This window comes from Pristiophorus japonicus, chromosome 1 (assembly GCF_044704955.1).
Source record: "Pristiophorus japonicus isolate sPriJap1 chromosome 1, sPriJap1.hap1, whole genome shotgun sequence".
Lineage (NCBI taxonomy): Eukaryota > Metazoa > Chordata > Chondrichthyes > Pristiophoridae > Pristiophorus > Pristiophorus japonicus.
In genome coordinates, this window is record NC_091977.1 from 59,460,011 (window position 1) to 59,474,344 (window position 14,334).

Genomic DNA, 14,334 nt, shown 5'->3' on the forward strand with positions numbered 1-14,334 from the left:
GAGTAGGTGAGAGCTCAGATGAACAGGACCCCAAGAAAGAATGCAAAAGGCAGGAGGCAACAGAGCAGAGTAGCACTGGGGTAAGTGTAAACCACAAGGTGATAGGAAGGGACAATATGTATGAATATAAAGGGGCTGCAGGAGGGGTCAAAACTAAAAATCATGGTTTAAAAACTAGTATTAAAACACTCTACCTAAACGCACACAGCAATCGAAATAAAGTAAATGAGTTGACGGTACAAATCAAATGGGTATGATTTGTGGCCATTACAGAAACGTGGTTGCAGGGTGGCCAAGACTGGGAATTAAACATACATGGGTATCTGACAATTCGGAAAGATAGACAAGAAGGGAAAGGAGGTGGGGTAGCTCTGTTAATAAAGGATGATATCAGGGCAGTTGTGAGAGATGATATTGACTCTAATGAACAAAATGTTGAATCATTGTGGGTGGAGATTAGAGATAGTAAGGGGAAAAAGTCACTGGTGGGCGTAGTTTATAGGCTCCCAAATAATAACTTCACGGTGGGGCGGACAATAATCAAGGGAATAATGGAGGCATGTGAAAAAGGAACGGCAGTAATCATGGGGGATTTTAACCTACATATCGATTGGTCAAATCAAATCGCACGGGGTAGCCTTGAGGAGGAATTCATAGAATGCATACGGGATTGTTTCTTAGAACAGTATGTTACAGAACCTACAAGGGAGCAAGCTATCTTAGATCTGGTCCTGTGTAATGAGACAGGAATAATAAACAATCTCCTAGTAAAAGATCCTCTCGGAATGAGTGATCACAGTCTGGTTGAATTTGTGATACAGATTGAGGGTGAGGAAGTAGTGTCTCAAACGAGCGTACTATGCTTAAACAAAGGGGACTACAGTGGGATGAGGGCAGAGTTGGCTAAAGTAGACTGGAAACATAGACTAAATGATGGCACAATTGAGAAACAGTGGAGGACTTTTAAGGAGCTCTTTCATAGTGCTCAACAAAAATATATTCCAGTGAAAAAGAAAGTAAGAGAAGGGATAACCAGTCGTGGATAAACAAGGAAATAAAGGAGAGTATCAAATTAAAAACCAATGCGTATAAGGTGGCCAGGGTTAGTGGGGAAACTAGAAGATTGGGAAAATTTTAAACGACAGCAAAGAATGACGAAGAAAGCAATAAAGAAAGGAAAGATAGATTACGAAAGTAAACTTGCGCAAAACGTAAAAACAGATAGTAAAAGCTTTTACCGATATATATAACGGAAAAGAGTGACTAAAGTAAATGTTGGTCCCTTAGAAGATGAGAAGGAGGATTTAATAATGGGAAATGTGGAAATGGCTGAGACCTTAAACAATTATTTTGCTTCGGTCTTCACAGTGGAAGACACAAAAACCATGCCAAAAATTGCTGATCTGGTCACGGGAATGTGGGAAGGGAGGACCTTGAGATAATCACTATCACTAGGGGGGTAGTGCTGGACAGGCTAATGGGACTCAAGGTAGACAAGTCCCCTGGTCCTGATGAAATGCATCCCAGGGTATTAAAAGAGATGGTGGAAGTTATAGCAGATGCATTCCTTATAATCTACCAACATTTTCTGGGGACTCTGGGAAGGTACCAGTGGCTTGGAAAGCAGCTAATGTAACTCCTCTGTTTAAAAAAGGGGGTAACTATAGGCCGGTTAGTTTAACATCTGTAGTGGGGAAAATGCTTGAAGCTATCATTAAGGAAGAAATAGCGGGACATCTAGATAGGAATACTGCAATCAAGCAGACGCAACATGGATTCATGAAGGGGAAATCATGTTTAACTAATTTACTGGAATTCTTTGAGGATATAACGAGCATGGTGGATAGAGGTGTACCGATGGATGTGATGTATTTAGATTTCCAAAAGACATTCGATAAGGTGCCACACAAAAGGTTACTGCAGAAGATAAAGGTACGTGGAGTCAGAGGAAATGTATTAGCATGGATCGAGAATTGGCTGGCTAACAGAAAGCAGAGAGTCGGGATAGATGGGTCCTTTTCGGATTGGAAATCGGTGGTTAGTGGTGTGCCACAGGGATCGGTGCTGGGACCACAACTGTTTACAATATATATAGATGACCTGAAAGAGGGGACAGAGTGTAGCGTAACAAAATTTGCAGATGACACAAAGATTAGTGGGAAAGCGGGTTGTGTAGAGGACACAGAGAGGCTGCAAAGAGATTTAGATAGGTTAAGCGAATGAGCTAAGGTTTGGCAGATGGAATATAATGTCGGAAAATGTGAGGTCATCCACCTTGGGAAAAAAAACAGTAAAAGGGAATATTATTTGAATGGGGAGAAATTACAACATGCTGCGGTGCAGAGAGACCTGGGGGTCCTTGTGCATGAAACTCTTTTTGGTCCTTGTGCATGAATACCAAAAAGTTAGTTTGCAGGTGCAGCAGGTAATCAGGAAGGCGAATGGAATGTTGGCCTTCATTGCGAGAGGGATGGAGTACAAAAGCAGGGAGGTCCTGCTGCAACTGTACAGGGTATTGGTGAGGCCGCACCTGGAGTACTGCGTGCAGTTTTGGTCACCTTACTTAAGGAAGGATATACTAGCTTTGGAGGAGGTACAGAGACGATTCACTAGGCTGATTCCGGAGATGAGGGGGTTACCTTATGATGATTAGATTGAGTAGACTGGGTCTTTACTCCTTGGAGTTCAGAAGGATGAGGGGTGATCTTATAGAAACATTCAAAATCATGAAAGGGATAGACAAGATAGAGGCAGAGAGGTTGTCTCCACTGGTCGGGGAGACTAGAACTAGGGGGCACAGCCTCAAAATACGGGGGAGCCAATTTAAAACAGAGTTGAGAAGGAATTTCTTCACCCAGAGGGTTGTGAATCTGTGGAATTCTCTGCCCAAGGAAGCAGTTGAGGCTAGCTCATTGAATGTATTCAAATCACAGACAGATAGATTTTTAACCAATAAGGGAATTAAGGGTTATGGGGAGCGGGCGGGTAAGTGGAGCTGAGTCCACGGCCAGATCAGCCATGATCTTTTAGAATGGCGGAACAGGCTCGAGGGGCTAGATGGCCTACTCCTGTTCCTAATTCTTATGTTCTTCTGTTCTTATGATTCTGACTGCAAGGGACCTACATTAGTCTTCACTCATCTTTTTCTCTTCACATATCTATCGAAGCTTTTGTAGTCAGTTTTTATGTTCCCTGCAAGCTTACTTTCATACTCTATTTTCCCCTTCCTAATTAAACCCTTAGTCCTCCTCTGCTGAATTCTAAATTTCTCCCAGTCCTCAGGTTTGCTGCTTTTTCTTGCCAATTTGTATGTCTCTTCCTTGGATTTAACACTTGCCCTAATTTTCCTTGTTAGCCACGGTTGAGCCACCTTCCCTTTTTTATTCTTATGCCATACAGGGATGTACAATTGTTGTAGTTCATCCATGTGATATTTAAATGTCTGCCATTGCCTATCCACCGTCAACCCTTTAAGTATCATTCTGCAGTCTATCCTAGCCAATTCATGTCTCATACCGTCAAAAGTTTTCTTTCTTTAAGTTCAGGACCCTAGTCTCTGAATTAACTGTGTGACTCTCCATCTTAATCAAGAATTCTACCATATTATGGTCACTCTTCCCCAAGACCAGATTGCTAATTCTCTCGTTACACAAGACACAGTCTAGGATGGCCTGCTCTCTAGTTGGTTCCTCGACATATTGGTCTCGAAAACCATTCCTTATACACTCCAAGAAATCCTCCTCCATATTATTTTTACCAGTTTGGTTAGCTCAACCAATATGCAGATTAAAGTCACCCATGATAACTGCTGTACCCTTATTGCACGCATCCCTAATTTCCTGTTTGATGCCATCCCCAACCTCCCTACTACTGTTTGGTGGTCTGTACACAACTCCCACTAATGTTTTCTGCCCTTTGGTGTTTCGCAGCTCTACCCATATAAATTCCACATCATCCACGCTAATGTCCTTCCTTACTATTGCGTTAATCTCTTTAACCAGTCACACTACCCCACCTCCTTTTCCTTCCTGTCTGTTTTTCCTGAATATTAATACCCCTGGATATTGAGTTCCCAGCCTTGGTTACCCTGGAACCATGTCTCCATAATCCCAATTACATCATCTCCGTTAACAGTTATCTGAGCAGTCAATTAATCCATCTTATTACGAATGCTTCTCATATTGAGATTCAGAGCCTTCAGGCTTGTTTTTTTAACACCCTTTGTCCTTTTAGAATTATGTTGTAATGTGGCCCTTTTTGATTTTTGCCCTTGATTTCTCTGCCCTCCACTTTTGCTTTTCTCCTTCCTCCCTACCTTTTCCTTCTGCCCCCTTTTTACTTCTCTCTGCCTCCCTGTATTAATTTCCATCCCCCTACCTTGTTAGTTTAAACCCTGCCCAACAGCACTAGCAAACACTCTGCCTAGGACATCGGTTCCGGTCCTGCCCAGGTGCAGACTGTCTGGTTTGTACTGGTCCCACCTCCCCCAGAACCCGTTCCAATGTCCCAGGAATTTGAGTCCCTCCCCCTTGCACCATTCCTCAAGCCACGTATTTAGCTGAGCTATCCTGCAATTCCTACTCTCACTAGCACGTGGCACTGGTAGCAATCCTGAGATTACTAGCTTTGAGGTCCTACTTTTTAATTTAACTCCTAGCTCCCTAAATTCATCTTGTAGGACCTCATCCCGTTTTTTTACCTATATCGTTGGTACCTATATGTACCACGACAGCTGGCTGTTCATCCTTCCTTCCAGAATGCGCTGCAGCCGCTCCGAGACATCCTTGACCATTGCACCAGGGAAGCAACATACCATCCTGGAGTCTCGGTTGCGGCCGCAAAAACGCCTATCTATTCCCCTTAGAATAGAATCCCCTATCACTATAGCTCTCCCACTCTTTTTCCTGCCCCCCTGTGCAGCAGTGCCACCCCTGGTGCCATGGATTTGGCTGCTGCTGCCTTCCCCTGATGAGTCATCTCCCCCAACAGCACCCAAAGTGGTGTATGTTTTGGAGGTAGATGCCCGCAGGGGACCCTTGCACTACCTTCCTTCCACTGCTCTTCCTGATGGTCACCCATTCCCTATCTGCCTGTATAATCTTTACCTGCGGTGTGACCAACTCACTAAACGTGCTGTTCACGACATCCTCAGCATCGCAGATGCACCATAATGAATCCATGCACAGCTCCAGTGCCGCAACGCAGTCTGTCAGGAGCTGCAGCTGGATACACTTCCTGCACATGTAGTCGTCAGGGACTCTGAAAGCATCTCTGACTTCCTACATAGCACAGGAGGAGCATGACACGGGTCTGGGTTCTCCTGCCATGACTCAATCCTTAAATTACTTAATTTGACAACAATGCCAAAGGTTTCTTACTGCTAAGAGCAGGAAAAAAGATAAAGAAAAAGAAAACTACTCACCACTCAACCAGCCAATCACTCATCCTCTTGGCTGTGACGTCACCCTTCGATTACTTTTTACTTCTTTTTTACTTTGACCCTGCTGCAGATTGCCGCTGCTTCTCTGACTGCCTCCGACCCTGGACTTCCGCTGGGCCTTTATAGGCCGCTGCTGCTCCTTCTCCGGCCGCTGCTCCTCCGACTGCCGCCGACCCCCGGACTCATGCTGGGCCTTTATAGGCCGCCGCCGCTGCTCCTCCGACTGCCGCCGACCCCGGCCTGCCGCTGGGCCTTTATAGGTCGCTGTTAACAACTCCCCATCCGTGATCTCTCCATTCCTCTGACTCTGGCATCTTCTCCCTTTGCCCTTTTTCCCCACCATTGGTAGTTGTGCCTTCAGCTGCCTCAGCCATACTCTCTGTAATTTCCTCACAAAACCTCCCCACCTCCTCACCTCCTTTAAGTACCTCCCTTAAACTACATTTGACCAAGCTTTTAGTTGTCTTTGGCTTGGTGCCCATTTTTTTTGCGTGGGACGTTTTTCTACATTAGGGACACTATACAAATACAAATTGTTGTATATATTCTTGTAGTATGTAATATTTAGTTAAAGTGAATGACTGATGTTGAGTTTCTTCACTGCTATTTGTAGTCACCTACAGTCAAAGTATTGGAAAGGATACCACATTGTAAGAATTTGATTCTCCACAAATATTGCTGAATTGCCAAGTTTGGACATCAATATTATGACTAAATTAGTGTTTCTCATGGTGCATTTGCTATGGGATTTTAGTAACCTAGAACAGTTACCTTTGCGAAAGAAACACACAACTTGAATATGTCTGCATTAAATAAATATAAATTTTATTAAAAACACCCACATCTCAGCATTATCAGGAATGATATAATAAACAGCTTTCAAATAACTTTCCGCTTTTAGTACATTACTTACAGTATTTATAACCAGCCTCATTTATCTTTTTTCAACATACCCAATTTATCAGTAAAGAGCAAAGCTAAAGTAAAATACAGAACAGAACGCATACGAAATGCACACCAAAACTGATTTTTAGTGTCAAATTCAGCTAAGTAACCTACACTTGAGTATACATTAACCTCTAGCTTGAGAAGTGAACAATATATACTGCTGTGCGTCAATCAAGCTGAAATTAAATTCAAGTAATGTCAACACCACTCTGAAGCATCTTCAAGTATGGCTAGCATCAACCCAATACCCTATACATGCACTTTACTTCCAACAGACATGTTGCTACTGAAGCTGGGCCCTGTACAACAAGTGGCACAAGTTCATTCATTCATATGAGATACCAATTCTCCCCCCCCCCACCCCCGTGAAAATAACAAATTTCTCTTTTCTTTTCTTTTTCTTCCCTTTTATCAGCTCAGTGCATACATCATCCATATTCTTAAAGAAAAAAGAACTATTACGTACTTTCTCGCTTAGAATTAAAAACAAAACCATTGCTTTACTAACGCTCATTTTAGAAGCATCAAGTACATGTATCCCACTATACACGTAAAATCCAAATAGGGATTAAACAAAGTGAAGGTATCCCTGAAAATAAAAATAAAAGGGTGATATTAAAACACAGGTGATGTATTGGCATAAGGAGAATATAAGAGTTGTAATATCCCTGATCTTCTTGTAGAACAAAAGCTTGAGTTTCAAGTTATCAAGTATCAAAATGAAAAAAAATGCATGTTTATGTCATAAAGACTATTTTAAATTAAACAATGATGGTGTACAAAACACTACTGACTACTGAATCATCATTTTCCTATTGCCCAGTACAAGAGCTGAGGTATATGACAAGTAGGAACATCTCCAACCCCCTTTACACTTCCTAAACTCACATTTTAACTGTAGCAGATTGAGTAGCACCATTCTGAAAAAAAAGCTTAAAAAAAAGTATTAGGAAAATATTACAGTACTAAAATAGTAAAAGCGTTAAGTAAAAAAAAAAGAAAATTCTGTTTACAAATTAATTTACTGTACACTGTTTTTAATTTTTTTTGTATTTTTTGTATTTTTATATTTACAAATTAATGACTTAAACATTACCACAGCAAGCCAGCTGCCTGATTTCTCCATTTGGATACAACTAACCCTGTTTTCATCTTCCCTGGCATGTTATCAGTTCTCTCTCTCTTAAAGACTCTGCTTACATTGTAACTGTAAAAACATTACATTTCTACCCGAACATTAACATCTGATCGCAAATCAAATCTATTGAGTGAATATATAATTCATTTATAAATGTTTTAATTGGTCTAGGATAACCATAGTATTATTGTCTAAACATGCTGTGAGATGTGTTAATATGAAAGCCTAGGATCTAAAACTGCACAATCACTTTAGTGATTTAGTATGGACTGTTATATTTTAACGTAACAAATATAGCTGCATACTGTATGCGAGCACCAGAATCAGTGTCTTATGTGAAGTTGTGTTAAGGTTTTCCCTTGTGTCCAGTAAACCCCAAACTGTAAGGTAATCAATGACACTTAAAAAGTATACATAGCCGATCATCTGACATATGGCTAGGATATTATAAAGTACTTTGACAGGTTTTTATTTTACAGTAAATCTCTTAAATGCCTTGGTACCCTATCACCCTTCAAGTTGTCAAAGCTTAAAATATTCAAAGTGCTTTTTGAACACTAAAATCTTACAAAATATTCCGTAAAATTCATTTTGAGGATCCTTACAATGGAATCAGAATTCGCTAACCCTCCAAAGTACTTTACTACATTTTAAATGTAGGTTTTTTTTTAGCTAAAGTTAAAAGGCTTCTACTATATGAGAGGACACCTCAGCATCAATTAATCAATTGAAAAATGTTAATTATTATGAAACCATTTAAATGGCATTTGAGATTTACATCAAAGATGTTAAAAATCCTCTAAATATAGCACCATGATCTTCAAACTTTTCATAGCACCATGATCTTCAAACTTTTCAGTGTTTTTTTCCTGACTAGTCAATTAAAATCGATTCTAGCTGTTTGAATCGACTGCTATCTACAAACAATATATAGAGAAAGGCAAAACAAACTGCTAAGAGTTTGATAGACATTTTTTGTAACAAAAACTACATGTTGGAAATGTGTAGTTTTTAAATGTTGCCCAGGTAACAGTATGAATACTCAGCACCAGAGGATTAGCTTCTCTTCCTGCCCTGCTTCCAAAGAATAGGCTCATTCATGACATGAGGTCACTTGTGCCTGGCATAAATATTTAGATTAAATTAATTTACAGAAAGACTCTGCATGTATATATTCCAGAATGATGTTCTGAAACAACACTTTTTGCATAGGACACTTTTCAGCTTGGTCCTTACTGTGAACACTCTTTAAAAATTGAGCTAGGATACAGGGTAAGTATTTTGTAGGCTGTCTCCATTTGCTGGTGTGTTACTCTTTTTGCCAGTGCTCCATCAAACACTGTTTATTTCCACCATTGGGTATAGCACAACTGCCTTGCCAAATGCTAGACAGTATATGAGGTAACCCCTGTGAGTATGAAGCTATATCCATCGATTGTAAGGCCCTGTAACCCGTGTGAAGGCATATGGGAACGCTGTAGTTACTGAGTTTGTTGTGAAAGTCATAGTCCTTTGTGCAAGAGTCTTCATAAAACGTATTTGTGGTGGTTCTATGGGTTCATGCGTTTCTGGGACCTCTCGTTTTGCTTTTTTGCTGTAAGATTTAGTAGGCACATAATCCACACCAAGTCTCTCTGCCTCTTCTTCTCTTTCTCTGGCTTTATCAGCCATCTTGGCCTCCCACAGTGCTAATCCATGTTTTGGCTCATTCATACTCTTATGTTGGTAAAATACAAGAGATATCCTTGTTGGGTGATTTCTGTTGGGGTTTTTCAATGGGGTTGTTGCATGTAGTTCACGTTTTGCACACTCAATCAGAATGGATCCATGGCATGGTGCCACTGCGACTCCACCGATATCTTTATCTAGGAAGTTATGTTCACTGTCTGACCAGACCTCCTGAGGCTCTTCTGGAACAGGTACGCCATTTTGTGAAGGCATATGAGAGGTGTTTTCTGGAACTCTGTGATTGATGGTTGCAGCTACTTCTGCTTGCGAAGTATTAGTCATCTCATAATTAATTGATGGAGAAAGTCTCGAAGTACCATTAGCGGCAAGCATATTATGTTCATTTTCTTTATTTTCTACCTGGAAAGAATTAGCAGGATGATGATCACTGGCTCGGTACGGGCTTGTGTATGAAGGGAATTGGCTGCTATGAGCTACTGCCGCATGATCCAAAGTCTGTGGACCCAAATTGGATACTGATTTAGAAGCAGGTTCCGTAAGCTGGGTCTCAACTTGAGGGGAAGAATCGTAATGAGGATAAGCTCTCATTTGTTGAATGTTTGGTATTCTGTTATCAATCTGGCAACCGTTGTAGCCATTAACTGGCATACTATAGTCACCATAATTACAAAATCTGCCCATACACATCTGATTATTGCCATATCTGTATGAATTTGAAAACTGTTGGTAGAGAGTCTGAATTGGTGGCAGGGTAAGTTTGTTCATTGGAACCTGATAACGGTACATGTCCATATGGTGTGCAAGTGAGGGATAGTAAGACCCCATATAATGGTGAAAGTTATCAATAGATGTGCTTCCATTACACTGGTAACCTGGGTAAGTGCTTGTTGGGGCAGATTGGTAGAAACTGGGCACTGAATGTTGTTGAATAGCTGGAGGAATGACGTGACCTACAGTCAAAACAAAACAATAAAATAAGTTTAGAATACCAGGCATTTCTATTCAGTAGTTGGTTTAGATCAATAGGCTAACATATTGTATTCAACAGCAATAGGTAACAAGATCCGAAAGAACTCATGAGGAAGACTGTCATAATCTGCTCACATCGTTCTTATTTATAAGCATTACTTAATTTTATCTTACAGTTCAACTTTTCGGAAAATATCTCAAGCATCATACAAAGCTGTGTGTAGCAGTGGGTCATACTATACAAGCAAGAAAATAAACAGGACAATACAACGTGGCCCTTTGAAACAGTCAGACTTTAGGAGGCCGTGGAACAAGAGGTCATTTAGTTTATCAAGCCCATTTCTTCCACAAGCCATGTGCAGTCTACTCTATTATGGACTCTACCCACTTATTTAATATTTAATCTTATGAGATAAATATATTTGTTCCTTAATCCTGAAAGGCAATGAGGCAAACTGCAATAGCTAACCATCCTCATAGTTCAATTATTCAGCATTAGCTAGGCTGGCAATACTCTACAGCCCCAGGAGTTCTGGAGCCATCATGTGCTGTAGAATACTTTATTATTTCTGTTAGTACTGTCTTTATAACTTTCAATATTGTTCCCAATCAGATATTTATTCAGCCCTTTTTTGACAGAATCAACTTAGTGTTAACTGTTTTTATAGTCTGTCTGTTCCATAATTCCATGACTCTGCAAGGGTAAAAAATTTGGAAACACCCATGGGGCATGTCAAGTTTGAACCTGTGTCTTCCACTCTGTGCTCACAGTTGAAGACATAGAGGGTACTTTTCACCTTCACTGCCGAGGCAGTAAACTAGAATAGCAGATCACCTGCTTGTTCTAGAACCTACCTCATTTTCACTTCCATTGATTTCAAAGAAAATGAAAATCAGGTGGGCAGGCAATCTGCTCGACCAGTTTTACTGGCTAAGGGTGAAGGTGAAAACCATCCCCAGTATCTTATGACCATAAGGACCTTAAAGAACCCATACAATCTCCTGCTGTTCAGTGAAAACAAGTTCAGCTCAGTACATAATTTACAGCTCTGAGACCTTAAAGGGGGGTCATTGTAACCTAGCCCACCCAGCAGGAACGGAGCGACTTCACAATGGATGCCCCTTTTATACCCCACCTGATTTTACGCTCCATTGATGTTTGTTCTTATTGGGTGGGTTAGGTTAAAACTAAACCCCAACCCTTTCATCCCTTGTATCTCTTCTCCCAACCCATTCCACTGCTTCCTAAAGCATTGTTTAGCATGATATCGCGGAATTCATTCATACAAGATAGGTCAGGATGTAAATAAAAGTTTCATATAAATTGGTCAACAACAAGAGCAGCTTCATCAGTAATCTACGCACTTGTATTAGCGACAGTGTACAGGATAGTGAAAAAAGGGACTGACATGAAAGAAAGATTATAATAAGAAATATCTTGACAATATATATTCCTGCTACTACATTACAATAATTTAATGGAGCAATGGGAATGGAAAAACATCATACTGGTGCAGCAGTTGTAACCTCTGAGACTGGCATGGGGCCACTTTGGTTGAATATTGTAGGAGGAGATGTGTTCTGAATCTATAACTGATGTGGCAATATTTCATGCAAAAAGTAGAAAAATGTTCCCTTTTCCACCTCTGTAGCCTTGTTGAAAAGAGAGAGCCAATTTAGAGCTAAATTATGGGTAGTCTGTGCAATGGATTTACTACCAACTGCTCTGAGATTGAAACTGCGTGATTACATTATTACCAGCAAATCCCACAAGTGAAAGGACAGTTTGCTAACCTGTTGCGCTTCCGATTTCCATTTATTGGCAGTTCAATAAGGATGATACAGAACTTTATGGTGTCATTGCCCAAATAAAAATTGGAACTTAAAATTGAGCAGAATATCTTACTGATGATTCTGATACCTGCCTTCATATTTCAGCCCCTCATACTAAGTCTACAAAAATTGTGATACAAAAGAAAAATACTGTGGATGCTGAAAATTTGACGAAAGCCTGAAATGTTAACTATTTCTCTCTCCACAAATGCTGCCTGCTGAGTATTTCCAGTATTTTCTGTTATTATTAAAGAAATTGCAACTTTGCTTTTCCCTGTATTTAGGTAATCACAATCGGTCAGAAGAAAAGGAGCCTGCAGCTCAGCACCATGGATAGCTTCCTGACTGGGTGTAAAACTTCCTTGGGCTGAAATTGCCCCTTTCCTTAAGGCTGTTACCGGCCACGTTGCGGAGTGCAATGGCTGCCGATTTTTTGTGTCATGGCCACCACCGTCAGTGACCCGCTTCCCCTACTGCTCCGCTGCTGCCGATCCATCCTAAGTGCGTCATCAGAGTGCACACCGCCGATGTTTCCCCCCCCCCCCCCCCATCATGGCGAAATTTTGCCGAGAAAATCTTCCTCCCGTCAGGAGGTGCCAAAAGTTGCTTTTCTCCGGCGGTGCAGTGAGGCTGGGGCTTTATAAAATGGCAGTACGGCTCCCATTAAAGGGGAGGACGTACTGCTGCTGCCACCATGTTTTTTTTGTTGGCCGACTGCCATGACGGGCCGACAGTTATGCCCCCAGGTTTGCTCAGGCCGCCAACAGGCAGCCTGACACCCCCTCTTGGGTGCCAGGCCGCTGGCCTGGCCAAAACCCTCCCAGGTGGGCCAGTGGACCGAACTTTAAAAATTGCACAGGCTCTCCTCTTTAAGTGAAGGGGAGAGCTGTGGTGACGTGGCACCATGATGATGTCATCAGTGCTATGCTGATGACTGACAGCGGCAGCCAATTCGCCACCCCCTCCCCCAACTTCCACCACTCTAGTGTGCTCACTGCCGCATATCCGCCCCCATTATGACCGATTTCCGGTCTGCCGGGAAAAAAAAGCCAAAGAGTGGAATTTCGCTCAAGAGGCCACTGCATCCAACACGGTGGTGAAAACACGGGAAAGGGGTTGCGTGTCCCCCGTTTCCAGTAGTGTACAATTTTGGCCCCCCGTGTACAAACTCACTATTGTAATCATAGTACAAAGTGGAGTTGTCTTGGAGACAATATTATGGAAATCAGGTTTAAAAGAGTTGGAACACAAAATCCTTTACCTGGGGATTATTGTCTTCACTAAAACTGACTCTGGACATAATTGAATCATATTTATTGCAGCAAATCCCTAGGGGTTGACATTTAAAGTTAATAGTTGTTTAAAAACTTGAGATTCTTTCTATTGTATTCCTACAGACAACCTATTGCAATATGATATAAATAATTGAAACAACAGAAGCACAGAATAACATAGTGTCTTTAAATTAATAATTTCTTATATTGTTGCATTAATAGTCCCACATTTTTGGATCTTAGAATGATAAGAGTTTAAAGAGAAGGAGGTCATTCGGCCCATTGCGCATTTCCTACATTACAACAGTAACTACACCAAAAAGTATTTAATTGGCTGTAAAACGCTTTGGGACGTTTGGGGTCATGAAATGTGCTATATAAATGCAAGTTTTTCTTTCATTGTGCCTGTATTAGCTCTTCAACTGGTGCTCTATATTCTAATTCCATTACAATACTCTTTGCCCATATGCTTTGATATTTTTTGAGCAAGCAATAGGAAGTTAGAATGGTTTGACTATCACACCATGTGCGCTGTATTCTTTATGCTGGCATCAATGAACAAACATAGCATTGGAAGCTATTAAAGTTGATGCTTTCTATCATGTGCATGAAGTACCCAAGGTTGAGGGAGGAACCCCTAGCTTAAGCAGGTTGACCACTTTGAAAGCTAAACCATCAAATTCAGGTTCTGAGAAAGCTACAGTTTATCAGACCCTTCACTTGAAGGGATCATAATGGAGTCAGTGCTCAGTTATAACCTCCCTTCTTCATATGCCTTGGAGTTACTAGGATTTTTCTGCTTGGATCTTCTTAACAATCCTGGGATTGAGGGAAAGCAAGAGGAAGACATGTAGGGATCTTCCCACCCAGCAAAGTAAAGCTTGAACAGCAGCTCAATTATCATGACTCCTGCAGCAAGTCGTTTACCTCTTTTGTTATGAAAGGTTGCCTGAGGCCTGTACCCTGGATACTCATGAGCTTAATAATGCCTTAATAAGACCAGATCAGGCCCTCAAATCTGCCACCAAGCTCAGGGCTGTAGT

General features: G+C 41.2%; 2 protein-coding genes across 3 annotated transcripts in view; one reads left to right on the plus strand and one right to left on the minus strand.

Moving 5' to 3' along the window:
- LOC139264010 (inorganic pyrophosphatase-like) overlaps positions 1–14,334 on the plus strand; it is a 240,412-nt gene that overhangs the window by 170,032 nt on the left and 56,046 nt on the right. The gene's annotated exons all lie outside the window — the stretch shown is intronic.
- Positions 8,294–14,334, minus strand: part of tet2 (tet methylcytosine dioxygenase 2) — a 180,609-nt gene continuing 174,568 nt past the window's right edge. For both annotated transcript variants that reach the window (XM_070880077.1, XM_070880072.1), the window contains one exon: positions 8,294–10,165. In XM_070880077.1, the coding sequence (XP_070736178.1) occupies positions 8,949–10,165 (1,217 nt within the window). In that variant the 3' untranslated portion in view covers positions 8,294–8,948. The remainder of the gene's footprint in view (positions 10,166–14,334) is intronic.